The following is a 26,090-nucleotide window of genomic DNA, read 5'->3' as shown; positions in this document are numbered from 1 at the left end:
CCTACTATGTGCCAGGTCCTGGATACAGAGTAGCGGACAAAACAGGCGGGTTTTCCTGCCCTCATGGAGTTTGCATATCTGGTAGAAGACAGCCAAAAACGTAGTTGCACGGAGTTCATGGTTCCCGAGGCCTAATCCATTCTAATCCACGATGCAGGTTTGAGTTCTCTAGCTCTCATGTGCGGTGAGTCATTCATGTGGGTATCCCCCCCCCCAACACGATGAAACTGAAATGGGCTTTAGGGGAGGGTCAAAGGTAAAGGACGTTTGTAGAAGGGAGGGTTTTCCTTCTGACATTTGGGGTGGGGATCCTCAAATCGGGCGGAAAAAATCTTGAGTCTTAAAAATCATTCTCAACCACCCCCACCCCCACCCCCATGGACTCTGGGTAGGGAGGTGGGCGTGGAGTGAAAAGCAGTGAGGTGTGCGACGAACCCTCCTGCAGCTGCGACTCAGTTCCCAGAGGGATCCCTGAATCTTGGGTGTAGGGCAAAACAGAGCCAAGCCCCCAAACCACCTGGTTGGCGCTGTCGGAGGCCCTTGGCGGGGCTCCGCCCCTGCCCATTGGGCTTGGGCAATGAAAGGGCAGCACCTGTTCTCCAGAAATCGCCACCACCCCTCCCCCGACCTTGGTCTCCCAGCGCTGTTGCCGTCATAGGGCGGGGAACTGCGGGATCGCCAAGCAAACAAGCGCCAGAGCGCCGGCCTGGCTCCTCGGACGGAGGGGGTGCTGCCCCCAGATCCGGGAGAGAGGCGAGAGCGGTAGTCAGTCCAGGACCCCGCCCCCGCCCGGCCCAGGCCCGCGAGCGCCGGTGCCAGGGTCGGGGGTGCGGACCTTTTCGGCGCCCCCCACCCCAGGCAGCGCAAACAGAGACGTGAGCCCCGGGGGTCCTTGCCCCGACTTTACCTCCTTCTTTACGTTCCACAGCAGTTTCTCTTTGACTGCGTCCTCCGCGCTGCCCATGGTGTGGCGGGTGGCGGAGAGGCAATGCCGAGCTGTCCCCCAAGCCCCCCGCGCGCCCTCGCCGCCTCCGCGCCTCTCTGCTCAGCGCCCCACGCGCTAGGCGGAGCCCGGGTCCGCCGCGTTCCCCGCCCGCCGCCACCGCCGCCGCAGCCACTGCCCGGTGCCGGGCTCCGCAGCCATCTTCCGAGCCCCGCACAGACGTCAGGCGGCTGGCCCGGCCCCTTCCCACAGCCGGGGGCGGGCGGAGGGGTGCGCTCAGAGACTGGGGGTGTCGGCGCAGGAAGGGAGGCTGCGCGCGCCTGGGGGCGGCGGGCCCCCAGGCGCGCGCCTCGCTGGCCGCTGTCATGGCAACGCGCCGGCTCCCGCCCCGAGGGCGCGAACCCGCATTGTGAGCTCCAGCAGCCAGTTTCTTTCGCGCCGCACCGCGCGCGGCGGTTGGCGCGCACCAGACCTCACAGCTGAGGAATGTCACTCGCATCGGAGCTGGTCTCTACTCAGCTAGATGCTCCCTGATTTCTACCCACTGGTTTTCACGACGGGAAGGGCTGGGCTCTTCGCTCCTCAAGTCTGGCTATCTAGGAGGCCAGCGTTAGTCTCCTGGCTGAAAGGCCATAGCTCCATCGTTCCTCTAAACCCCTCTGCCAGCCGGTGGCCCTCAGTTGCAGGACTTGTGGGAAGAGAGGCTGGAGCACAGCCACTCCGAGCTTGAAGAGGCTGAGCTGGCTTTAAGGTAGGGCTCGACTGTGAAGACCAGTTCTCCCTCTCCGGTACCGTCTTGCCTGCCAGCTATGTTGGAGGTTGGGGCACAGGATGGGCTAACCGGGATCAGCGGGAACTTGTACGGAGCCCATGAAGGTGAGAAAAGCGCCTTCCACGAGATTTGCCTTCTAGAGACCTCAGCAGCCCAAAAGAGAAAGAAAGGGTTGCTCAAAGTGGTAACGCCTGCTGCTGCAAACTGCGGAGGGGCGTGCAGAAATCTAGGTGACAGGAGGGGCTTAGCCCTCTTCCACACAGATGGAAAAACTTCAACAGCCGCTAAGTGATGGAACTTAATAGCGCAAAAAATGAAAACACAGGTAGCAAAAAAAAAAAAAAAAAAGCCCTCCCGGTCTGAGAGCCCAAACCTCGAGTCTACATCCAGCGTTTTAAAGCCCCCATCAGGAGACCGCCGCGTGAGAAAAGTTTATTCCGCGGTTTCGCTGAGACGCTGGCGTCTTATTTCTCAGAGCCTAGGAGGAAGGACTCTCGCGAGAGGACGCGGTGAGCCCCGCCCTTCCACGAAGAGGGAGCCCAAGGAGGGGACCGGAAGCACTCCGTCCATCCCGGAAGTAATGCTGACTGCGTACACGTGAGCGGCGGCATGGCGACCCACCGTTCAGGCCCGCTTAAGCAGCAGAATAAAGCTCATAAAGGCGGGCGGCATCGGGGTCGGGGATCCTCGCAGCGGGACGGCAAGGGTGAGATGATAGGGTTGGAGGAAGAAGGGTTATTTTAGTCGATATTAGCTGTTTTTCTTTGTGTCCAGACAGTTCCTACCTCCGGCCTGGACCGCGCGCAGAGGCTCTAAGATGGGTGGAGAGAGTCCCCTTTCTGGATTCTCTGATATCTTTCATAAGAGCCCTTTCTAATCTTCTAGGCCGTCTAGCACTGAAGGTCCTAAGCAAGAAGGTGAGAAAAGAGCTCAGCAGAGTAGACCAGAGGCATCGCGCCAGCCAGCTCCGAAAGCAGAAGAAGGAGGCGGTGAGAGGAGCCAGGGATTAGGGAATGATGTGGTTTCACAACTGATGTAGGCGGTAATGCCTCGAACTGAAAATGTGACCCTGGGAAGGGGCCGGGGAGGGAAAAATGACTCTCGAGCACACGTCAGGCACGCAGATCTAGATTCACGCTAGGGCTTTCTTTGTTTTGGTCCAAGCTTCTGCCCACTCTCCAGGCCCACGTGCCTTTTACAAGAAAGATGCGGTGGGCTGGGAGCGGGGAGTGGGTGGTGACGGAGGGGCATCCATACTGTGGGAAATGCAATACTGAAATGAAGTACTGAAACATTGATCTTTTCTATTTTCAGGTTCTCGCAGAGAAAAGACAGCTGGGCAGCAAGGATGGTCCTCCTCATCAGGTGCTGGTGGTGCCTCTGCATGACAGGATTTCCCTGCCAGAGGCCTTTAGGCTGCTTCAGGATAAGGACACTGGAACAGTACACTTGAATGAATGGGGAAGCACCCATAGCTTTATGCTTTTATGCCCCCGCTTGAAACATAGGTGGTTTTTCACCTCTGCAAGGCCAGGTTAGAGCATACAACAGCATTTTCTTTTCTTTTTTTTTTTTTAAACGTTTTTTATTTATTTCTAGGGGAGAGAGAGAGAGAGAGCGTGAGCAGGGGAGGGTCAGAGAGAAAGGGAGTCACAGACTGAAACAGGCTCCAGGCTCTGAGCTGGCAGTCAGTACAGAGCCTGACGTGGGGCTCGAACCCAGGAACCGCGAGATCATGACCTAAGCGAAAGTCGGACGCTTAACCGACTAAGCCACCCAGGCGCCCCTACAACAGCATTTTCTATTGTTGTATCTTGAGTGATGGTAATGTTCTTTAAATATGATGTGCTGGAGCCAAACACCTCTTCCCACTAACTTTGTCTTCTATCTCCAGGAGATCTGCACACTGTGTTAGACATGGCTAAAGTGGCGGATACCATTCTTTTTCTCCTTGATCCACTAGAAGGATGGGACAGCACTGGGGATTACTGCCTTTCCTGCCTTTTTGCCCAGGGCCTTCCCACCTATGGTAAGTGAGTTGGGAGTGTTAGAGGCAAGGGAGGGAAGTGAATTAGCATTTATTATGCACCTATAATTTTCCGGGCTCTGTCTGGCACTTGGTACATGAATACAACTGATGAGTTGATTTGGCTGGTGGTGAGTTGTACATGTATGGCCTAAGTTTGGTCCATCATTTAGAAATTGTCTATCAAGGTGCCTTCTGTTTCTGGACTACTCTTTGCCCAGAGGAAGAAGAAGAGTATGAACTTCGGTTTCAGTATGAACATTTTTTAGGGTAGTTGAGTGTTCGGTTTCTCAGTGACCTCTGGGTTCACAGCTGAACTGTTAGCTTGTTTGTGAATTACAGGGGGGCATTTACACGGGGTAAAGTAAGTAACAAAGTCCTTTCTCTCTTGCTCACAGCACTAGCTGTCCAGGGGATTTCTGGCCTCCCACCAAGGAAACAAATAGATGCCAGAAAGAAGCTAAGTAAAGCAATAGAGAAGCGCTTTCCTGATGACAAACTTCTCCTGTTAGACACACAACAGGAGGCACAGATGCTGCTTAGGCAGTTGGCTAACCAAAAGCAAAGGCATCTTGCTTTTCGAGATCGACGGGCCTACCTGTTTGCCCATGCTGCTGACTTTGTGCCTAGTGAAGAAAATAACTTGATGGGCACCTTGAAAATCTCAGGCTATGTCCGTGGACAAACTCTGAATGTAAATAGCTTGCTGCATATCATTGGACAGGGTGATTTCCAGATGAAACAGATATATGCTCCTATGGACCCTTTCCCTTTAAATCCTAGAGTGGTCAAATCACATGACTCTGGAGCTGCAATGGAGGTAAGACTGATGTTCTTAAAGACTGTGTATTGTAGGGATGCCTGGGTGGCTCAGTAGCTTAAGTATCTGACTCTTGATTTCGGCTCAGGTCACGATCTCCTGATTCGTGAGTTTGAGCCCTGTGTCAGGCTCTGCACTGATGGCACAGAGCCTGCTTGGGATTCTCTCTCTCTCCCTCTATCTCTGCCCCTTCCCCACTCGTTTTCTCTCTCTTTCTCAAAATAAATAAACATTAAAATAAATTTTTTTTAAATTTTTTAAATACGTAGATTTCACGTGTAAGCTGGTATAGGATGTGAACTAATGTCAGAGGAAGTAGTTTGCACTCTTACACTACTAGTTTCTGGAGGTGACTGCTAGTTTGAAGTAAGGCAATAGTCAATTGTGAATATGTTGACATCCCGTATTTATCCAGCACTTTGTAGGTGCCTCACATAGCAATTGGCTTTGAGTTTATAAAAGACACAAGATGCAGTCTTTTTCCTTGGACAACCTAATTATGTCAGAAAAAATGGCAAACAACTGAGAAATAAAGATTGGAAAAGTGTGGTTGAGGTATAGTGTAAGTCAAGAAAGTAGACTAGCAAGCTTCACAGGAGAGCTCAGACTTGAGCCGGGTGTTGAGAGGGTTGAATATGATTTATGAGTTGAAGAGAGATGAAACCGTATCGAAGAAGATAGAGACCACATGAACCCAGTCACAGTGATAGATCAGATGGTTTTTCTGAACTCTGAAGAAATCAGCTTGATGGGAGTAAGGTATGTAATAACTGGGTAGGAGTGAGAGCAGATTATGAAAGGCCTCAAAAGCAAGCAGAGGTATGGAGTTAAAATGCTAGGAAATTTAAATGTTTGAAAGATTTGACAAATGGGGCTCTCTGTTTCATTCTATTTTATTTTTCTTTTATTTGAGGACTGTGTTATTTCTGGATCTTCCTGGTTACTATGTTAGATTTAGTAGATTTTGGGTAACATTTGGTGTCAACTATTTTGGTTTTCAGATTTGTGCTATGGATGCTGCAGTTGATATGGAGGAAGACCTTAAGGTCCTAATGAAGGCAGACCCGGAAAGACAAGAATCTTTGCAAACAGAGGTTATCCCAGATCCAATGGAGGGGGAGCAAACCTGGCCCACAGAGGAGGAGCTGAATGAGGCAAATGGTTGGTATTGGCAAACTTACTTGTAATTTGTCTGGCCTGGAATTGTGCGTTTTCTCTAGCTGCTCACAGTTAGGGTAGAGTGGGATGAGATGTATTTGGAGGTTAGTTTTCTCCTCTTACCTCTAAAGGCTGTATGTTTACACCAAGCAAACATTGGACGTAGCTTTGCTACATATATTTTTCACAGTTACTTGTGTTGTTGTTGTTTTCTAATGAATAGATGACTTTGATTTGTTGTGAAGTTTATTTAGCTGTGTAAGTGCTGTTAGTTCTGAGGCAGCTGAATTAAATTTGGGAGTAGACTGTTCTACTTGTAGTGTGTGCTAGAGTTTCTGGTGTTGGTAGCAATATCTGCTATCATCTTCCCTAGGTGAGAATACGCACAGAGTGTGTGTGTGTGTGTGTGTGTGTATTACATATGTGTGTGTGTGTGTATGTGTGTGTGTGTGTGTGTGTGTGTATATATATATTTTTTTTTTTTTTAATTTTTTTTTAATGTTTTATTTATTTCTAGGAGAGAGAGAGAGACAGCGTGAGCAGGGGAGGGTCAGAGAGAGAGGGAGTCACAGACTGAAACAGGCTCCAGGCTCTGAGCTGGCAGTCAGCACAGAGCCCGACGCGGGGCTCGAACCCACGAACCGCGAGATCATGACCTAAGCGAAAGTCGGACGCTTAACCGACTAAGCCACCCAGGCGCCCCTTTTTTTTTTTTTTTTAAGAGAGAGTGCGCAAGCAGGGTGGAGGGGAAGAGGAAAAGAGAAAGAGAAACTTAGGCAGGTTCTGTGTTCAGTGTTGAACCCTGACGCAGGGCTCAATCCCACAACCCTGGGATCATGACCTGAGCCAAAATCAAGAGTTGGATGCTCCCCTGCCTGAGCCACCCGGGTGCCCAGGAGGTATATAATTTAACTTAACTCATTTGGGCTCCCACAGACTTCTTGAAGGAAAGTTCCAAGGTGGTAAAGAAGGTTCCCAAAGGGACATCCAGTTACCAAGCTGAATGGATTTTGGATGAGGATGGTGAAAGTGGTGAGGAAGATGAACATGATGATACAGAACATGAGGATTTTATTGACGAGGAATCTCAGGTAAAGAAATGGATCCGTAGGCCACTTCTGCTTACAGCCCCAAATGCAAGGCAGAGTGCAATGCCGAGCTTGAGGGGTGTGTCTGATAAGTTTCTTAGGAATGATTTAGAGCTGCCAGAAATGAGACTTTCTTTTATAACCTAATCTGTATTACAGTTGAGACTGGTTTTAACTAGATGTCTAGTAAAATTAACTTACTTCTAGTTTAATGGCCTTTAGGGTAAAGACAGGTGTGAAACTGTAATTTTATTCCACAGGATGAGAGCAGTGAAAAGGAAGAGGAGGAAGAATGTGAAACTATGACTATAGGAGAGTCTGTGCATGATGATCTGTATGATGAGAATGTGGATGAAGAAGCTGAGGAAAAAATGTTGGAGAAATATAAACAAGAAAGACTGCAAGAGATGTTTCCAGATGAAGTAGATACCCCCCGTGACGTGGCTGCAAGAATTCGGTTAGTCAGCAAGTCTAAAATCATTGTCTTTATTTAAAATTTATGTGGCTCAGAACTGTGTCAGTGTGATACAAAAGAACACATGTCCCTGCTTCTGAAGGGCTAACATTCTATCTGGGAAGGTAAGACATACATATAGGAAACAGTAATACATGATCAAGTTCTAGACTGTGGTGCAGACTAATAACGTCATGGTAGTTTATAGAAGGAAATAGGTTAATCCGCAACAGCTTCCTATAGGAGCTAATACTGGAAGTATAAAACATTTGGAGATTTGAGGGAGTCTGGGCAAGAATAAAAGCATGAAAGCATAGATGATGTCTGTTTTGGAGGCAAGGCTGATTAAAGCCAGAGGATTTACATTGGATATTAGGGATGTAAAACTTTTGTCAAGGACCTTGTTTGCCAGGTTAAAGAGCCACTCCCTGAAGGAGCCACTCTAAGTACTTGGTCCTTTGTAAGTGAGGGGCTGGGGTTTGGTTATGAAATATTTGTTATGAATTGTTTTTGGAGTATGGTTTCAGGCTGTTAGATTATTTTGAGAGATAGTGGGAGAGTTTTTTTAAGCTAGAGTCTTAGCCATTTTAGAAGTAACTTGAGTGAAAAAGTAAGTAGCACCATATAAATTTGACTATTCTTTAAAATCTTTATCTAGATTTCAGAAATACAGAGGCCTCAAGAGCTTCCGGACATCTCCATGGGATCCTAAGGAAAACCTTCCTCAAGATTATGCTCGGATTTTTCAGTTTCAGAACTTTACTCATACAAGGAAACGCATTTTTAAAGAAGTTGAGAAAAAAGAGGTTGAAGGAGCTGAGGTATCTGCCTTTCTTTGTCCATCCCTATAATTTTGTTTGCCAAGGTACCCCTTCCTTTATTCCTTCCCTTGGCATGAGTATTATTTAGTTTTGTGCTGCCCATAGCTGAATTAGAGGAGCCGCTGAGTCACTGGTGAGAGTGATATCGAGAACAAAGAGGTATCAGACGTTAACTGAAAAAGTTTAATGTGGGTAGTTGAGGTATCTGTGAAACACAGTTTTGTAGGGTGACGGTGGGCTCTAGGATAGTTTAAGAAACATTTAACATTTGGAGAAATGCTTCATCGTTATTGAGACCTTATGGGTAACTGATTATTTTTTCTACTTTCTTGTGGCAGGTTGGCTGGTATGTCACACTTCATGTCTCTGAAGTCCCTGTCTCAGTATTTGAGTACTTCAGGCGAGGGGCACCTTTGATTGCATTTTCCTTACTACCTCATGAACAGAAGGTGAGTTAGTATTTTGTGGGAAATGGAGACTTAAAAAACTTTCCAACCAGTTTTGTATGATAGTCTGAAATTTTATGTGACTGACATTTTACTCCTTGGGATGTAAAGGAATCAGAGAATATGATAGAGAAGTCAATGATGGTGTTACCTAACATGTCTGAACCTGTCTGAAGCATCTCAGTGATACAGTCTCTATGTTCTGAGACTTCTCTGTTAGATTAGATTTTAACCAAGGGTTGGCAACCTTAAAGGAAGGGGGGTGGGAAGGAGTGGTTGGGCCACCTATAGATCTCTTTCTTGATGACCAGTAGTCATGTATGTTGCATGTATGTGAGAGTTCTGGCCTTTGGTCAGTTTAAGAATTGGTGAGGTGAGGCTCTTGAATGAGTGTGGTTTTGAGGTGTGTGATGAATTGAGTGACTTGAAGGCACTGCTTTTGTGGCAGATGTTGAGCTTCTGTAATGTTAGACACTGGCAGTTTAACTAACATAGAAGTATACGTGAAAGCTTCAAAAACCAGCCTATATTTGACTCAAATACCACTTGTTAGTAAAGGTAAAAGGTGAATCTTATTTCGTCAACTAAACTCCACTGTAAATGAGTATTAGAGAGAATCTGAATCTGCTAGTTTGGTTTGTCTTCTTTCAGTTTAGTCTAGATATGAAGATCTATTTTTCTTATGTGGTTCCCAGATGTCAGTACTGAATATGGTGGTGAGCCGGCACCCTGGCAACACTGAACCTGTGAAAGCTAAGGAGGAGCTGATCTTCCACTGTGGGTTCAGGCGCTTCCGAGCCTCGCCTTTATTCTCTCAGCACACTGCAGGTAAAGTAGTGGGGAAGCTTCTGGGTTCTTGCCATCTTAATGTTTTTTGGGGGACTATAATTTTTAGTGTGGGTGTGTAGAATACACAGTTTCAAACTCTGGATTTCTGGGGCAGGGGTATTATCAGTACTCTGGTCTAGGAGCCAATGATGTTTTTATTCACAATGTCTGAACCTGTCTGAAGCATCCAGTGATGCAACCTCTGTGTGGTGCTGAGGCTTCTCTGCCATGAGTATTTGGTCCAAAGTGGTTTTGAATGGGAGTTGGTGATCCATAAAATGGCATGTCAAAGTGTAGAACCTTTGGTATCTGATGGTCAGTGGCAGTGTGGGTGAAGGCTATGGGTGGCCTACAGTTGGGTAAAACAAGTATGTGGCTTCTGAGGTGTTGAGATGAGATATTGAAGAGTGGTCACCAGGGACACTTTTTTGGCAAAAATGATTGTACTCCTATATATTAGTAGTGGGAAGATATTTTGCACTAATTTGGAGGCTTCTAAACATTCCCACACATACTCAGCTCTCAGCAGTGACTGGAAGAAGATGATGAAGGGCAGTATTAATGGGTTCTCTGGATAATTTCTGTTCTTACGAGCCATATGTTAGTTAGCTATGCTGTCTAAATGAGGAATTAACTTCTTTCCTTTTCCTTTAAAATAGTTTATTTCTCTATAACTTCAGTATTATTCAGGAGGGAGGGTTTCATTGAAGGTAAAAGGAGAAGCTCAGGTATTCCTCAAGATCAGAGATCAGCAAAGTATGGCCCTCAGGCCAGATTTGCTCCACTGCTTGTTTTTGTTAAATAAAATTTTGTTGGAACACAGTTGTGGGGTTGGTATTTTTTCTCCCCTTTTTTTCCTCATGTATTGTGTGTGGCTATTTTTCTGCTATAGTGGCATAGCTGAGTAGTAGTCGGAACAGAGAGACTGTATGGCCACAGACCTAAAATATCTACCATCTGGTCCTTTATAGAAAATGTTTGCCAATCCTTGCTCATGACTACTAGCTGTTGATTTAATGGAGATATTTTCTGTAAAGCATTGCTTCTCAAACGAGGTAGGGGTGATGAGTATCAGAATCACCTGGAGAACTTTTTCAAACCCCAGATATAGTCCAAGCTCCAAGGTTCTGCCTCCCTGTTGAAAAATCACTGTGAAGGACTAAGTTGTATTGAGGTAGGAAAATATTTTGAGAACTAGCGGGGTAAAGAAACCCAAGTCGCCTTAGATTTGAGTTGTAGTGATACAGCTTTTCACAGGCTTCTGGATTACCTGTGGTTTCTCAAAATGTTTTTGGTTTTTATTTTTTAACCCTTACTATGGCAGCGGATAAACATAAATTTCAGAGATTCCTGACTGCTGATGTGGCCTTGGTGGCGACAGTATATGGCCCAATCACGTTCCCTCCTGCATCTGTACTGCTTTTCAGACAGAATGGCAATGGTAAGTTAAAGTTCACAGAAGTGAACAGGCCTGTAGGTCCTTAATAAGTTTAAAACTATTTCCTGTATTTAGATTTGAGAGCTATATGGTATGAAGAACGTAATAATAGTTTTCAAAATACTCCAGTCTCGGCCTCAGAATGGGTCTGAGACAAGGATGACAAATGGGATTTTATCTTGCTTATAAACCATAGCCAATTGGTAGGTGGTGCTCAGACTGCTGTATTTAGGATAGGTTCTCATGACAGGCATAACAGGAATATCGTTTAATAGTCTTTGCATGGACCCAGGAAGGCATATCCTTACTTTAAGGTTTCTCTAAGAACATCTTGTTTAGGTCTTTAAGTGGACTGGAGCAATAAATGAAGGCTTTGGCTTGTAGACTCTTGCTACTCTGCTTTTGCTCCTTAGGAATGCACAGCCTCATTGCCACAGGCCATCTGTTGTCAGTGGATCCAGACAGAATGGTCATCAAGAGAGTTGTTTTGAGTGGTCATCCTTTCAAAATTTTTACTAAGATGGCAGTAGTGCGCTACATGTTCTTCAACAGAGGTAGGTGTGAAGGATGGGGTCAAATTGCCTTTGTGCAGTAAGGGTTGAGTTTACTCTTTGTGGGTATATGTTTCATCTTGTCTTTTCTGTTTCTTTTTAAGAGGATGTGTTGTGGTTTAAACCAGTGGAACTGAGAACAAAGTGGGGCCGCAGGGGACACATCAAGGAGCCTTTAGGTAAGAGAATGTGGGATTTGACACCTTGTCTAGATTTCTCCAGTGCTACTAAATGACTGTTGGGTTAGAAGACTACTGCTTTAAAATTTTCTCTTTTACTTTGACCAACTTGCTCTGTTTTCTTTCTAGGTACTCATGGCCACATGAAATGCAGTTTTGATGGGAAGCTGAAATCTCAGGACACAGTACTGATGAACCTCTATAAACGAGTTTTCCCCAAATGGACTTATGATCCATATGTACCAGAACCAGTACCATGGATGAAAAGTGAGATTTCTTCAACAGTGCCTGAAGTGGATATGGAATAATGGATTCACTGGGATTCTGTCTCATTGCTGCTAGTTAGCAGTCTAGGGATGGGATCCTACAGGTTGTAATTGGGCAAAGTTTGTTTTCCACTTTAGCCTAGAGGTCTGCTGCCATTGTTTGCAAAGGGCTTTATTTGGCCCTGATTAGGTGTCTCAGTAAACTGGATGTTTTTCTTTTGCTACTTACTTAGTAAACAAAACCATTACTGAAACATCCACTTTCCATTAGGATTTTGAAAGCTGTTTAAGAGGGGAAGATGGGAAGTTAAAGTAACCAGGAAACAAAACTTCCAAGTGTCTTGAGACATGGAATCCCATCTCTTTCGCATAAACTAAACAGAAACAGATTGATAAGGAGCTGGCCTTTCAGCCTGCTTCACCCAAGTTAGGGACGTTAAGTCTACATTTCCACCACTGAGCACAATACAAATATTCTTTACTTCTGGGGAAACTGTTTGAAAATGCTGAGACAGCACAGCAGCCACTCCGACACCAGCTGTAGGTTCAATAAGCAGTTTCATCCTCTCCCACACCAGCTGGGTTGCATACTGTTGGTATGGAAAGGAGTAAGAATTAGTGAAATGGGAGAAGGCAAAAGAGCCTAGTTGGTTAGCCTTTACAGTTAAAGGCCAGGTAGGGTTATGTGCCCAGTCTGAATTTTCTTTGTGGCCATATGTATATGCTTGCCAGTGAAGGGCAGGGCTTTTTCCCATCCTCACTCTGCTTCTGCTGTTGAGAAGGTTGTTTAATACATCTGGGGCACCCTCCCACATGTCATGAAGTCCTCTAGTCAAGTCCCCAGGGAGTAAGTTGCTACTTAAAACAGGAGAAGATTCTTTTGCCTAAGAAGCTGCTCCATTCCTTTGTATTTTCCTTTGCTATTGGAACCTCACCTTAATTTCATCCTCTGTGACTGTGAAGACATCATCCACGAGGTCCCTTATAATAGGCCAGGTGTTTAAGCCAATGCTGGATTTGACACCATCTGCAATGGTTTCTGGAGGATAGGGATTGGGAGTCAGTTCCCCTTTCAGCTTGGACTGGTAGCAGTCATCTGCATTCAAGGGTTCAGCAGCATATACCTTCACGTTAGGTCTCAGAGCCTGGGAAGAGGGATATTAGATATTTTACAACTAGCCACAGCATTTTGCCTTGCATGCCGACAGTAAAATAGGCAACATAGGTAACACGTTTCTGTTCAAGCAAGAGACTCCTTTGATTGATGTAAAGGAAATAGACCTTTAGCTTTTTTTTTTTTTTTAATTTCTGAGAGATACAGACAGAGACAGCGTGACCAGAGGAGGGTCAGAGAAAGAGGGAAATACAGAATCTGAAGCAGGCTCCAGGCTCTGAGCTGGCGGTCAGCACAGAGCCTGACACGGGGCTCGAACCCACAAACCATGAGATCATGACCTGAGCCGAAGTCGGACACTTAACCAACTGAGCCACCCAGGTGCCCCGACCTTTAAGCATTTTAAATTGCATCTCTAATACTGGCCTTGAGTTGCTTAGGTGATATCAGGTTCCATTGGTAACCTGGGGAAAGAGTAGCCCTTGGATACTGGGTTGTTGAGGTGGGATTCAGGGAAAGGACTGTGAGGGTGTCACTCATTGTAACTGCTTTTGCGGTGTCCAGTTGTTACAGATTAAGAACAGGGTAGTGAGGCAGAGAAGAGCCTTTCATTTCAAGTGCCATGGGATGGTGGGAAGGAATAGCAATTGGGAATGTTGAACCAATTATCCACAATATAGTATGATGTAAAATAAAATTGGCTATGCCTCAAGTGGGGAGTCTTCCAGAAGTTATTTCTTTTTAACTTTTTTTAACGTTTATCTTTTGAGAGAGGGAGACAGAACAAGTGGGAGAGGGGCAGAGAAAGAGGGAGACAGAATCTGAAGCAGGCTCCAGGCTCTAAACTGTCGGCACGGAGCCCAGTGTGGGGCTTGAACTCATGAACTGTGAGATCATGACCTGAGCCGAGTTGGATGCTTAATCAACTGAGCCACCCAGGTGCCCCCAGAAGCTGTTTTCTTACCTTAACTGTAATTGCTATTCCAGCAACCATTCCTCCTCCTCCTACAGGAACCACCAGTGCATCTACCAAGGGTACCTTTAGTGAAAAGAATGTAAAGTATAAATAGGTCTATTAATAACAGTTTTTTTTTTTAATATACGTAAAATAGATTCTACAGCCAAGCATCACTTTACCAGTGGTTACACAAGAATTAACAACTCTTGCCTGGTTTAACACTTCCATGGCAATCGTCCCTTGCCCAGCTATCACTGCAGGCTCCTGGTTGGGATGTACCATGATGCCTTCTGTTTCTTCCAAAATTCTTCTTGTAACATTTTCTCTGGACTGAAAGAGTACATTAATGTAGTTCACTCCATTGATATTGAATACAGTTCCCAACAAGTTAGATCCAGTCATTTAATATTTTATTGGCCGTTCTTTTTTCAACTATTTTTGGGCACTGGAGATATAACCGTGAACAAAATAATTGTTGTGATCGTGAATTTATGTTCTAATATGGTGGGAAGGGGTGCATAAACTAAATATATGGTATGTCTAAGTGCTGTGGAGAAAAGTGAGTTTGTTTTCTGTAGGGTGCTCAGCAAGGGCCTCTGTAATGTGACATTTTAATAGGTTTGAACAAGTCCTTTGGATCTGTAGAATATGTCAGGAAGAGAGTAATAGCAACTACAAAGACCACAAAGCAGAAGTGCTTGGTCTTTCTGAGAAAAGGCTAATAAGTCAGTATGGTTGGTGTGGAATGTTTGGGGGACAGTAAAAGTGGGAGATGATGTCAGAAATGATTGGAATGGGCCATCCAGGTCTTAGATAATTGCATGAATTTTGGTTACTTCTGTATGTGAGAGAAACCACTGGAGGATTCTCAGCTGACAAGAGACAAGTTCCAACTTATTAAATGGATAGTTCCGCTTGGTCTCTAGAAAACAGACTAGTGGGGCAAGGGTAGAAGAAGTGGAGAAACCAGTTAGGGTCCTGTATCTAGAAGAAAACTGGTGTTGGTTTCAGTCAGGGCGTTGATGGTAGAGGCTGTTAGAAGTAGTTGAATAATGGAAATGATTTGAAAGCAGGACTAAGATTTGGATGTAGGGTGTGAGAGAGTTCTTGGAGATGACTTTTACTTTGAGCAACTAGAAGGATAAAAGTTGCCTTTTACTGAGATAGGGAAGACTGGAAGATGAGCAGTTTTGGAGAGGAAGATCAGGATTTTTTTTTTTTTTTAATGTTTATTTTTGAGAGAGTGTGAGCAGGGGAAGGGAAGAGAGAGGGGAAGAAGGGATACAAAGAATCCCAAGTAAGCTTCGCTGTCAGCACAGAGCCCAATGTGGGACTCTAACTCACGAACCGCAAGATCACTTGAACCGAAATCAAGAGTTAGACACTTAACTGACTAAGCCACCCAGCCGCCCCAGGAGTTTGGTTTTAGACAAAGTACGTTTGAGATGCCTATAAGACAGTCCAAGTGGGAATATCAGGTACATTGGATATACAGGTCTGGGTTAAAGATTAACTCCAGATCAACTGGAGTTAAGAGTACAGGTGATATTTTAAACTATGAGATTAATGATGTCATCTGAGTGAGTATAGATAGAGAAAAAGTTGGACATGTTAACATTTAAAGATGAAGAGGAAACACAGGAGACAGAAGTAGCCAGTAAGCTAGGATGAGAAGTTTCATTTGACAGTGAAAGTTAAGGTGACACAGCATTACTCTCTTCCTTACCTCATCACTGTGTTTACTGTACACTATGGAGGCTCCATAGGCTTGTATTGCCAATTTTTTACAATTGGGAGCTGTTTGGGGCACCACAATGTAAGCAGGAATCCCTGAGAGAGAGAAACATGTTTAGTTAGTACAAATCAGGAGAATTTAGAATACAAATTTCTGTCAGTTTGCTTGTATAGTCAGGTAAGAACTTAGAAATATCCTTCCCATAGTTATCACCAGTCTCACTGAGAGTAAGAATACTTTTCCACTCTTCTCTGATGATCAGTCCTACCTAGTACCCTGAGAAGTTAATCAAGTACCTTCCAATTTGGCAGCATAAGCAAGAGCCTGGCCATGGTTTCCACTGCTGTGAGTAACTACAGCTTTGGGCTTCTCTTCTGAGGTGGCAGGAATCAAGCCTTTGATTGCATTAAGGGCACCACGAATCTGGAAAAGGGATGGTGAATCCATGGATTTGATTAAAAAGTTTCTTTTCAAAACACCAAAGAGGTTTCCTAAGTTTTCTCTTCCTAACACCACACATCCATTCCATCACGAAATCTTACTTTTTCTACCTCTGAAATAGCTCATGTCTCTTTGTCACTACCTTGATGAATCAGCCTCATTTCTCAACGTGCATTGAGAAATACCAAACCTCATCTGATCCTCCAAGGCTCATTCTCTAATATTTCCACTAGATTATGAAATTGACCTTTTTTAAAATAATTATTTTTAAAAAATTTTTAGAGAGCTTGGAGGGGCAAGGGAAAGGGGAAGAGAGAATTCCAAGCAGGTTCCACACCCAGCACAGAGCCTGATGAGGGGCTCTATCCCACGACCCCTGGAATCATGACCTGAGCTGAGATCAAGAGTCATTGAGCAACTGATTGAGCCACCCAGGTGCCCCTGAAAATGACCTTTTAAAAACAAATGTTCCCTTTTTTTTAATTGGCTATTTGTAGGAAAAGTACAATTTCCTTAGAAGTTGCAGTCTTCCTAAAACCCATTTCCTGCTTTTGTCACTGTTGTAGCCATCCTAAATTGCTTCCAGTTTCCCTCCTACCAGGTTAGCTCATACCCCTGTACCTCTCAGCATGCTGGTACCCTTATGTCTAGCCCTTTTCCTTCACTCCTTGATCTGGCTAAAAGTACTCCCCTGTTAAGACTTGGATCAAACAGCACCTGGCTCAACTTTCTTAATCTCCCAGGCAGAATTAGGCATCTCATTCCATGGCATTTTATTTGTATATCTCTTAGGTTATTTGTCATTATCATTAACTTGTCATCAACCTGTTTGTTGACTAGCTTGTCTTCCCCTCCAAGTGTGGATAATAGTACAAGACCTACTGTGTGTGTGTGTGTGTGTGCTCCTAGTAAGTTAAGTGTTTGATGTGGGATGAATAAAAAATAAAACCATGGTAGAAGCAAAGGGCAAAAGAGAATAGTGTTTTGTTGAACAAAAAAGCGCTCATTAACGGGTGGGGAGAAGGGTCCTAAAGCTACCACTTAACAGATTCTAATACCTGTCAGGCATAGGGCTAAATGCAGCTTTCAGATTTTTACCTGAAGAGATCTTAAAGCTCAATCATTAGAAATTATTGTAGTGAATCAACACAGAAGTCTAACTTTTAAAAAATACATTTTTAAGTTAAAAATTTAATCTCTATACCCACGGGGCTCAAACTCAACTCCCAAATTGAGTCGCGTGCTCTTCCGACTGAGCCAGCCAGGTGCTCCAAAAAGTCTATCTTTTATGAAAAAGGAAGGCTCTGATATATATTGTAGGAAAAGATCTTTATGAAGGTTTAGCTGGGTTTAGATCTTTTATGTTCATAATAAGGTATCGAGGAATAACAAGTTGACACACAGTAAATGCCTAAACTTGGTTATATACACAGTGATCACACTTGCCCATTTTGCTTTGCAATAAGCCAGGTGAATGTCTATTGTCTAGGTTTAATCCCGAGTTACCTCTTTTCAAATATGTCCTAGTTTGGACAGTAAATTATACGATCACCCCAATTATATGAAAATTTGAGATTGGGGAGCCCGGGTAGCTCAATCTGTTAAGCGTTTGATTCAGGTCATGATCTCCCGGTTCGTGGGTTCGTGCCCCGCATGAGACTCCGTGCTAACAGTTTAGAGCCTGGAGCTTGCTTTGGATTCTGTGTCTCCCTCTTTTTCTGCACCTCCCTGGGTCATGCTCTGTCTGTCTGTCTCTCTCTTTCTCTCAAAAATAAACATTAAAAATATATATAAGAAAATTTCAGATTATGTAAATATGAAAGTGGCTTGTCAACACTGTGATCCTAAGTAACCAGGACTTGATCAAAGGAAAATTTCTACGACCCTTTTTCTTCAGCTATAAAAATAGTTCTACCTACTTTACTGGGTGGTCAGGAGGATCGATGTATATGTGAAAGGGGTTTGAAAAGATAATGATACACTATCAAAGGGCATTGTTACCTTAAAAGATCCAGTTTTCTGGAAGAGTTCACATTTGAAGAAAAGATTGCGCCCTGCTATTTGATTCAAAATGAAGCTTGTTAGCACTGGTGTGAGGTGGATAAAATCTTGAATGTTGACATGAGCTTTTTCAACATCAGCAAAGGAGATGCAGTACTGAGCACACATGGTTCTGAAATCCAGGAATAAAAAAGAGGTTAAAGCAAAGCCTGAGACCATATGTTTAATGAGAAGATTCTGAAGATGGCTAACAGACCCATAGAATGTACAACACCAAGAGTGAACCATAATGTAAACTGTGGACTTTGGATGGTAATGATGTGTAATGCAGGTTCAAATGTAACAATACCACTCTGGTGTGAGATGTTGGTAATGGGGGGGGGGTCTGTTTTTCAGGGGGGGGAGGAAGGGATATATGGGAAGTCTAATTTCCTATCAATCTTACTGTGAACCTTAAATTACTCTAAAATAAAGTCTCAAAAAAGAGGGAGGAAAAAGAAAATGCACAACACAGGAAAATACACCTGGGGTCTGTGATGTTAATGGAACTGTTTCTGATACAGGGGCTCCAGAATCTCTATAGAAGAGAACCTGTCTTGAAGCTGACTTTTTTTTAAATTTATTTAAAAAATATTTTTCTATTTAAAAAAAATGACTTTATTGTTAGTTTTTAAAATTTAAATCCAAGTTAGTTAGCATATAGTGCAGTTCAGGAGTAGATTTCAGTGATTCATCCCCGATGTATAACACCCAATGCTCATCCCAACAAGTGTCTTCCTTAATGCCCCTTGCCCATTTAGCCCACGCCTCCCGCCTCAAACCCTCAGTTTATTCTCTATATTTAAGTCTCTTTATGTTTTGTCCCCTTCCCTGTTTTTATATTATTTTTGCTTCCCTTCCCGTATGTTCATCTGTTTTGTATCTTCAAGTCCTCATATGAGTGAAGTCATATGATACTTGTCTATAATTTTGCTTAACATAATGCTCTCTGGTTCCATCCACATAGTTGCAAATGGCATTGAAGCTGACTTTCTTAGTAAATGTGTTAAGGTTTTATTGTTTATTTTTGTTGTTGCTGGTGAAGTTTTATAGAAAAAAATTGGTGGAGATTATGAAAGGCTTAACGCTCACCCCTCATGCATACCATCCATCTCTTGGCACTATCATTGGTCTCTACTTTTTCATAATTGTTGTGAAGCTTGAATGAACTGTTCAAAATGTTACAAATTTTTATTTAAAAAATATTTAAGAAGGAGAAAAGTTGCATACAGTCTTAACCATTTTAATAAATTGTTCATTTCCATCTCCTGTTTTTTCAATAAACATATGACAGTTAAAATCATAGATAACATTTTGTTTACGGCTATTCCAGTTGGCTCAATTTCTTTAAAGTTTCTGTAATTACTCTTTTCAATAACTTATACTTCCATTTTTCGCTATTTTGATTGCAGCACTTAAACATGAAGTTTATTTTTCCTTATTCACAAACAAAAACAATGCATGTTCAATTTAAAAAACAGAATTTGATCTGTTTCCTCCTCAAAGACAATTGCTATCTAAATTCTGGGATTTATCTTTCCAGGCCCACACACCTATACAGACAAAACTTTTTTTGACAGATTTGGTAACTTGCCTTTTCTTTTTCAAGGATTTTTTGTTTTTAGTTTGTTTTTTTTTTTAGGAGGGGAGGGGCAGAGAGAGAGGGGTAGACAGAATCCGAAGCAGGCTCCACAATGTCAGTTGAGAGCCCAATGCAAGGCTCGAGCTCATGAACTGTAAGATCATGACCTGAGCTGAAACCAAGAGTACGGATACTTAGCCAAGTGAGTCACCCAGGGTGCCCCTCTTTTTTCTTTTTTTAAACAATTTTATTTTTAACCTCTGTACCCAACTTGGGGCTTGAACTCATGATCTTGAGATCAAAAGTCCTATGCTCTGAGCCAGCCAAATGCCCCTAGCTTACTTTTTCTGAGACAATATTATGAATATGAATCTTTGTTTATGAATAGATAATACAATAAATGTATACAACATTTTAGATGGCTACTACTTTTCACAAAAAATACCATAGTTAAAAAGGTTTTACATAACTTGTTGAACATTTAGATTTGGGAGGGGAGGATCTATAGTAATGTAATGAAGAGACGTTGCAAGATCTTTGTGCCTATGTCTGTGCTTTGGGTAGGTAGTGGCAAATGTATTTTGCATCAAAAGGCATGCATACTTCTAAGACATTTGATAATCACTGCCAAACTGACTTCCAGAAGAGTTGTAGATTATATCAATTTACATTCCCAACAGCAGTTTCTAAGGAATGCCAGCTTCACCTAGCTGTATCATTTTTAATCTGTCAATTTTTAAAATTTATTTTTGGGAGAGAGAGAAAGCAGGGGGAGGGGCAGAGAGAAAGGGAGAGAGAGAATCCTAAGCAGGCACTGTGCTGTCAGCACAGAGCCCTGCACAGGGCTGAAACCCACGAACTGTGAGAGCTGAAATCAAGAGCTGGACGCTCAATTGACTGAGCCACTGAGGTGCTCCTTAATCTGTCAATTTAATGAAATACGTCTAGTAGTTTGAATTTACACTTCTTTACTAGTGATTGAACATTATTTCTGTATATTTATTGGCTACATTCTCTTGTGAATCTTTAACACACCACTTACTGACGAAATCAATTTCCTCTGAAATGCCATGTTTAGCAAAGACTAAATTTCTGTTAACACTTGGAGCTTTTCTAGACTTTGTATTTTGTTCCACTAACCAGACTGCCAATTCCTTTTCCAGTTCACTGCATTAATACATTCTTTCATGATTACGCTAAAATGTATTGGCTTTTCTGGTTACACCTCTGACATATTTTTTTTTAATGTTTTATTTATTTCTAGGAGAGAGAGAGAGAGAGAGAGAGAGAGAGAGAAAGAGACAGCGTCAGCAGGGGAGGATCAGAGAGAGAGGGAGTCACAGACTCTGAAACAGGCTCCAGGCTCTGAGCTGGCAGTCAGCACAGAGCCCGACGCGGGGCTCGNAAGTTTTATAGAAAAAAATTGGTGGAGATTATGAAAGGCTTAACGCTCACCCCTCATGCATACCATCCATCTCTTGGCACTATCATTGGTCTCTACTTTTTCATAATTGTTGTGAAGCTTGAATGAACTGTTCAAAATGTTACAAATTTTTATTTAAAAAATATTTAAGAAGGAGGGGCGCCCGGGTGGCATAGTCGGTTAAGCGTCCGACTTCCGCTTAGGTCATGATCTCGGGTTCGTGGGTTCGAGCCCCGCGTAGGGCTCTGTGCTGACTGCCAGCTCGGGGCCTGGAGCTTGTTTCGGAGTCTGTGACTCCCTCTCTCTCTGACCCTCCCCTGCTCACGCTGTCTCTCTCTCTCTCTCCTAGAAATAAATAAAGCATTAAAAAAAATTTTATAAAAAAAAAAAAAAAAGATTTGCTTAGGGTACCCGAACGGCTCAGTCACTTAAGCGACCAACTCTTGATTTGGGCTTGGGTCATGATCTCACAGTTTGTTAGTTTGAGCTCTGTGTTAGGCTCTGCACTGACAAGATAGAACCTGCCTGGGATTCTCCCTCTCTCTTGCCCCTCTTCCACTAACGCATGCTCTCAAAAATAAACATTTTTTTAAAAGATATGCAAATGAACCGGGGGCATAATTGACATTTAAAAATACTAAATCTTCCCATCCATGAACATGGGTGTCCTTCAATTTAGTAGTCTTTTTGTTTCAGGTTTCTCAGTAAGATTTTCATTACTTATGTCCTGTGTAGTTCTGATTAAACTTATGCCTAACTACAAAATATTTTTGTTGCTTTTGAAATAAGGTATTTTTAAATTAGATCTATTGATTGCTTACTGATGATGTATATGAAAGGTAATCATTTTTGTATATTTATCATGTAATAATAGGATACTTAGATTACCTTGTTAGATGTAATAGTATTATAGTTCATTCTCCAAATAATCACACCATCTGTAAATGAAGATGATTTGTCTTTACCTTATAAACATACCTCTAGTAACTTTTTCAGTAACTTCACACAGTTAATTGGTTTATCTGGATTGCCACTTCCTCCTGAATTGATTTCAGAAATTTTTATTTTTGAGGGGAAATCATCTAATTTAACATTTCAAATAGGTTAGTATAACATTGAACATATTAATATTTTAAGCAGTCTTCCTATATGGTATACATTTATTCATTCAATCAACAAATATTGAGCACCTCTATGTGTCAGATATTATTTGTTTTTGGGGTCACAGTGTTAGAATAGACTTGTCATTGCTCATTAAGCTTATAATCTAGTGGAGAGATAATTTACAAATATTGATAGGTGATATTAGGGAAGTATGTTATGATAGGATACTACTATAATGGGAGGTTATGTAGATCAAGGATGAAGGAGATTAAGGAAGGCCCTGTATGGAGAAGTGAAATATGTTATGACCCATAAGGTGAATGGGCAGAATAGAGGGAAAAGTGTTTGAAGTGGAGGGAATATGTGTGAGGGCTTCAAGGAGGAAAAGAACTTGGCATATTCTAGAAACTAAAAGAAGCCAATATTTCTGAAAACAGTGATCAAAGGGGAGTGTGATAAGAAAGAAGAGTGAAGGTGGCAAAGTCTACATCATAAGTGACCATGGCTCACGGATTTTTTTTCTGAAGGGCAACAGAATGCCTTTGGATAATTCTGAGCAGGTAAGTGACATGTTAGAATTTGTATTTTCAGAAAATCACTCTGGCTCTATTGTGATGAATGAAAAGGAAAGAAATAAGATTGGAATCAGGGAGTCCATTTAGGAAGTACTGTTGTCTATATGAAAATCCACAGGTGCTTGGATGGTGAAGGTGAGGGTAGAAAAAATAATCATTCAAGATATTGTTTTGGAAAAACATCTGATTTTTAAATGGGCAAAGGAGTTGAATGGACAGTCCTCCAAACAAGATATACAAATGGTCACAAGTACATGAAAAGTTGCTAAACATTACTAATCACTTGGGAAATTAAAATAAAAACCACAATGAGATACCACCTTGCACCTATTAGGATGATTACTATTAAAAAACTAACAAGTTTTGGGCAGGATATGGAGACACTGGAGCTTTAGTGTACTGTTGCTTTTGGTAGGAATATAAAATGGTGCAGCTGCTATAAAAAACAGTATGGTTGTTCCTCAAAAAGTTAAACATAGAATTACTGTATGATCCAGCAATTCCTCCTCTAGGTATATACCCAAAAGTATTCAGAGTGTTATGCCTATGTTAGGTAGGATTCATAATAGCCAAAAGGTGGGAAGAACCCATGTATCTATCAACAGATGAATGGGTAAACAACATGTGGCATATACATACAATGGAATATCATTCTGAGATGCTACACAGATGAATCTTGGGATATGCTAAGTGAAATAAGCCAGTCACAAAGTCACAAAGAAACAAATACCATATGATTACACTTATATGAAATACCTAGAGTAGTCAGATTCATAGACAGAAACTAAAATGGTGTTTGCCAGAGGCTGGGGGGAATTGGAAGTTGTTAAATGGATATAGTTTCAGTTTTGCAAGATAAAAAGAGTTCTGGAGATTGGTTGTACAACAATGTCAATGCACTTAACACTACTGAACTGTACACTTAAAAAATGGTTACGATGGTATATTTCATGTTATGTGTACTTTACCACAATTAAAAAAACCACACACACACACACAAAATCAATACATTTTGGAGATTATAATTAGGACTCTTGGTTGCAAGTCACAGAATCCCAATATGAATTGGCTTAGGCACAAGGCGGAGGTGACAGCATTTACTGGCTCACGGAATCCCAGAAGAGTTGAAACATGGGTAGGGCAGGAATATGGAGTTTCAGGAACAACTGGAACCAGGGACTTGAGATTTTTCCAGGACTTTCTCATTGTTTTTTCACCTCTGCTGTTTTCTGCATGTTGGCTTCATTCTTTCTCATTGCAGACCAGCAGGTTCCACATGGCAGGACGTTTGGGTGTTGACAGCTCCTGTGTTTTACATTTTATGGTTTCCACACTGGAGAGGGATTTTTTTCCCCTTAGTTTCAGTTCAAAAATTCTGGGTAAGGATTCTGATTGGCACATCTTGGCCCAAGACAAGTGGCCAAGGGTGTGAGGTCATTTAAGATAATACTACGCAACAGTCAGAAGTATTTACAGAAACATGAAAAACAATGATTTCTATGACACAGTATCAATTATGCACATTTAAGACACATACATGAAACAGTACTGTATATTATTCAAAGATACATGTATATCCAAAGACATATATCAAACACATTAGAGTGGCTACCAAAGAAGGGAGGGAAAGAACATGAATAACTGGTTTGAAGGGAAAAAAGTAAAATGAGAAAGGACTTGATGACAAGGTGAATCAAATAGCATGATTGCCTCAAGTCCTGCACCTGAGGGAAAAATAGCAAACGAAATAAGTAAGAAAAAAAGGAAAGACAGAAAAAGAAAAGGTACTTTCGAGTGAGGATGGGGGTGGGGCAATTTTCAAGAGAAAAGGTGAAAATGTTGGGGTAATTAATTCCATGGCTGTCCACTGCAGAGATAGAAGAGACATGTCCTGATATTGGATTAAACGTGGGGAGTGGGGAGGGGTAAGTATTAAGGGTAACTCCTGGGTTTTGACTTAGATGGTGGCATAATTTACTAATATAAGACTGGTGAAGAAACAAGTATTTTAAGGGAACATCGGAGATTTGATGAGCTAAGTTTGAATTACTTATGAAACAGCTAAAAGGATGTTCCTTTTGCTTTTGCTAGAAATGTCTATTTTTTCTTAAAAGATTTTATTTTTAAATAATCTCTACCCCCAGCATGAGGCTTGAATTTACAATCCCAAAATCAAGAATTACATGCTCTACCTACTGAGCCAGCCAGGTGTGTCTATTTTTTTTTAAGTTTATTTATTATTTTGAGAGAGAGAGAAAGAGAGAGAGAAAGAGAGAGAGAGAGAGAAGGCGCAGGAGCAGGGAAGGAACAGAGAGAGAGAAACCCAAGCTGACTCCACACTGTGAGCGCAGAGCCCGATGCGGGGCTTGAACTCCATGAACTCTGAGATCATGACCTGAGCCAAAATCAAGAGTAGGACACTTAAACGACTAGGCCACACAGGCGCCTGGAAATGTGTCTATTTTTAATGTCTATTTTATTTCTGAAGAATGAGCTCTTCAATTTATTTGTCAAGTGCTATTCTTTTTATTAATCTCTGATTTCACCTTTATTTCTTCCTTCTATTTTCTACTCTTAATACTTAGCATATTATTCTTTAAAAATCTTTTTAAGTTTTTAAAAGTTTTTATTTAAAGTTTTCAATTTTAATTTCAGTATAGTTAACATAGTGTTATACTAGTTTCAGGTGTACAATAGTGATTCAACAATTCTACACATTACTCAGTGCTCATCAGTATAAGTATATGCCTTAATCCTCATCACCTATTTCACTCATTCTCCCACTCACCTCCCCTCCCGTAACCATCAGTTTGTTCTCTATAGAGTTATGAGTCTGTTTGTTGGTTTGTCTTTTTCCCTTTGCTCATTTGTTTCTTGAATTCCACGTATGAATGAAATCATGTTATTTGTCTTTCTCTGACTGACTTGTTTCATTTAGCCTTATACTGTCTAGCTCCAACCATGTTGTTGCAAATGGCAAGATTTCATTCTTTATGGCTCAGTATTCCATTGTGTGTATATATACACGCACACAATATCACATCTTCCTTATCCATTCATGTGTTGATGGACACTTGGGCTGCTTCCATAATTTGGTGATTGTAAATAATGCTGCAATAAACATAGGGGTGCATGTATCTCTTTTGAACTGGTGTTTTTGTATTTTTTGGGTAAATACCCAGTAGGGCAATTACTGGATCTCATTCTTTTAAAATTCGTAAGGGGCACCTGGGTGGCTCAGTTGGTTAAGCGCCCAACTTTGGTGCAGGTCATGATCTTTTTTTTTTTTTTTTTTTTTAAATATTTTATTTATTTCTAGCAGAGAGAG

At 42.2% G+C, this 26,090-nt stretch overlaps 3 protein-coding genes and 2 non-coding genes across 13 annotated transcripts in view; 3 read left to right on the top strand and 2 right to left on the bottom strand.

Moving 5' to 3' along the window:
• The window catches only part of SGSM2 (small G protein signaling modulator 2), a 43,835-nt gene extending 42,817 nt beyond the window's left edge, over nt 1-1,018 (bottom strand). For 5 of the 8 annotated variants that reach the window (XR_005531665.1, XM_039251721.1, XM_039251753.1 and 2 more), the window contains exon 1: nt 908-1,018. Coding sequence is in view for 7 of the 8 variants with exons in the window: in XM_039251721.1 (XP_039107652.1) it covers nt 908-964 (57 nt within the window). In the remaining variant the exon portion in view is untranslated. The remainder of the gene's footprint in view (nt 1-907) is intronic. The other 3 variants (XM_039251762.1, XM_039251770.1, XM_039251776.1) reach the window with 1 other exon arrangement.
• A 1,232-nt stretch (nt 1,019-2,250) lies between these two features.
• TSR1 (TSR1 ribosome maturation factor) lies at nt 2,251-11,905 on the top strand. The gene is made up of 15 exons (XM_039252077.1): nt 2,251-2,421; nt 2,601-2,704; nt 3,030-3,249; nt 3,610-3,744; nt 4,140-4,561; nt 5,563-5,722; nt 6,656-6,810; nt 7,068-7,264; nt 7,920-8,082; nt 8,421-8,531; nt 9,224-9,356; nt 10,681-10,797; nt 11,208-11,348; nt 11,450-11,524; nt 11,654-11,905. The coding sequence occupies exons 1-15, from the start codon at nt 2,325-2,327 to the stop codon at nt 11,830-11,832; spliced, it is 2,409 nt and encodes an 802-aa protein (XP_039108008.1). The 5' UTR covers nt 2,251-2,324; the 3' UTR covers nt 11,833-11,905.
• LOC120246792 lies at nt 8,656-8,747 on the top strand. Its single transcript, XR_005532148.1, has one exon. It is a non-coding gene; the product is annotated as a small nucleolar RNA SNORD91 family (small nucleolar RNA).
• Nucleotides 9,492-9,585, top strand: LOC120246788. The gene has a single exon (XR_005532146.1). It is a non-coding gene; the product is annotated as a small nucleolar RNA SNORD91 family (small nucleolar RNA).
• Nucleotides 11,906-11,992: 87 nt separating the features above from the next.
• Nucleotides 11,993-26,090, bottom strand: part of SRR (serine racemase) — a 16,620-nt gene continuing 2,522 nt past the window's right edge. For both annotated transcript variants that reach the window (XM_039252090.1, XM_039252097.1), the window contains exons 2-8: nt 18,040-18,211; nt 15,894-16,020; nt 15,589-15,692; nt 14,073-14,192; nt 13,869-13,943; nt 12,726-12,935; nt 11,993-12,380 (exon numbers count right to left, since the gene is read on the bottom strand). In XM_039252090.1, the coding sequence (XP_039108021.1) occupies nt 12,165-12,380; nt 12,726-12,935; nt 13,869-13,943; nt 14,073-14,192; nt 15,589-15,692; nt 15,894-16,020; nt 18,040-18,207 (1,020 nt within the window). In that variant the 5' untranslated portion in view covers nt 18,208-18,211 and the 3' untranslated portion in view covers nt 11,993-12,164. The remainder of the gene's footprint in view (nt 12,381-12,725; nt 12,936-13,868; nt 13,944-14,072; nt 14,193-15,588; nt 15,693-15,893; nt 16,021-18,039; nt 18,212-26,090) is intronic.

This window comes from Hyaena hyaena, unplaced genomic scaffold, assembly GCF_003009895.1.
Source record: "Hyaena hyaena isolate Hyena2069 unplaced genomic scaffold, ASM300989v1 scaffold_10, whole genome shotgun sequence".
In the NCBI taxonomy this organism is placed as follows: domain Eukaryota; kingdom Metazoa; phylum Chordata; class Mammalia; order Carnivora; family Hyaenidae; genus Hyaena; species Hyaena hyaena.
This window is presented reverse-complemented; position numbering and strand designations above follow the sequence as displayed.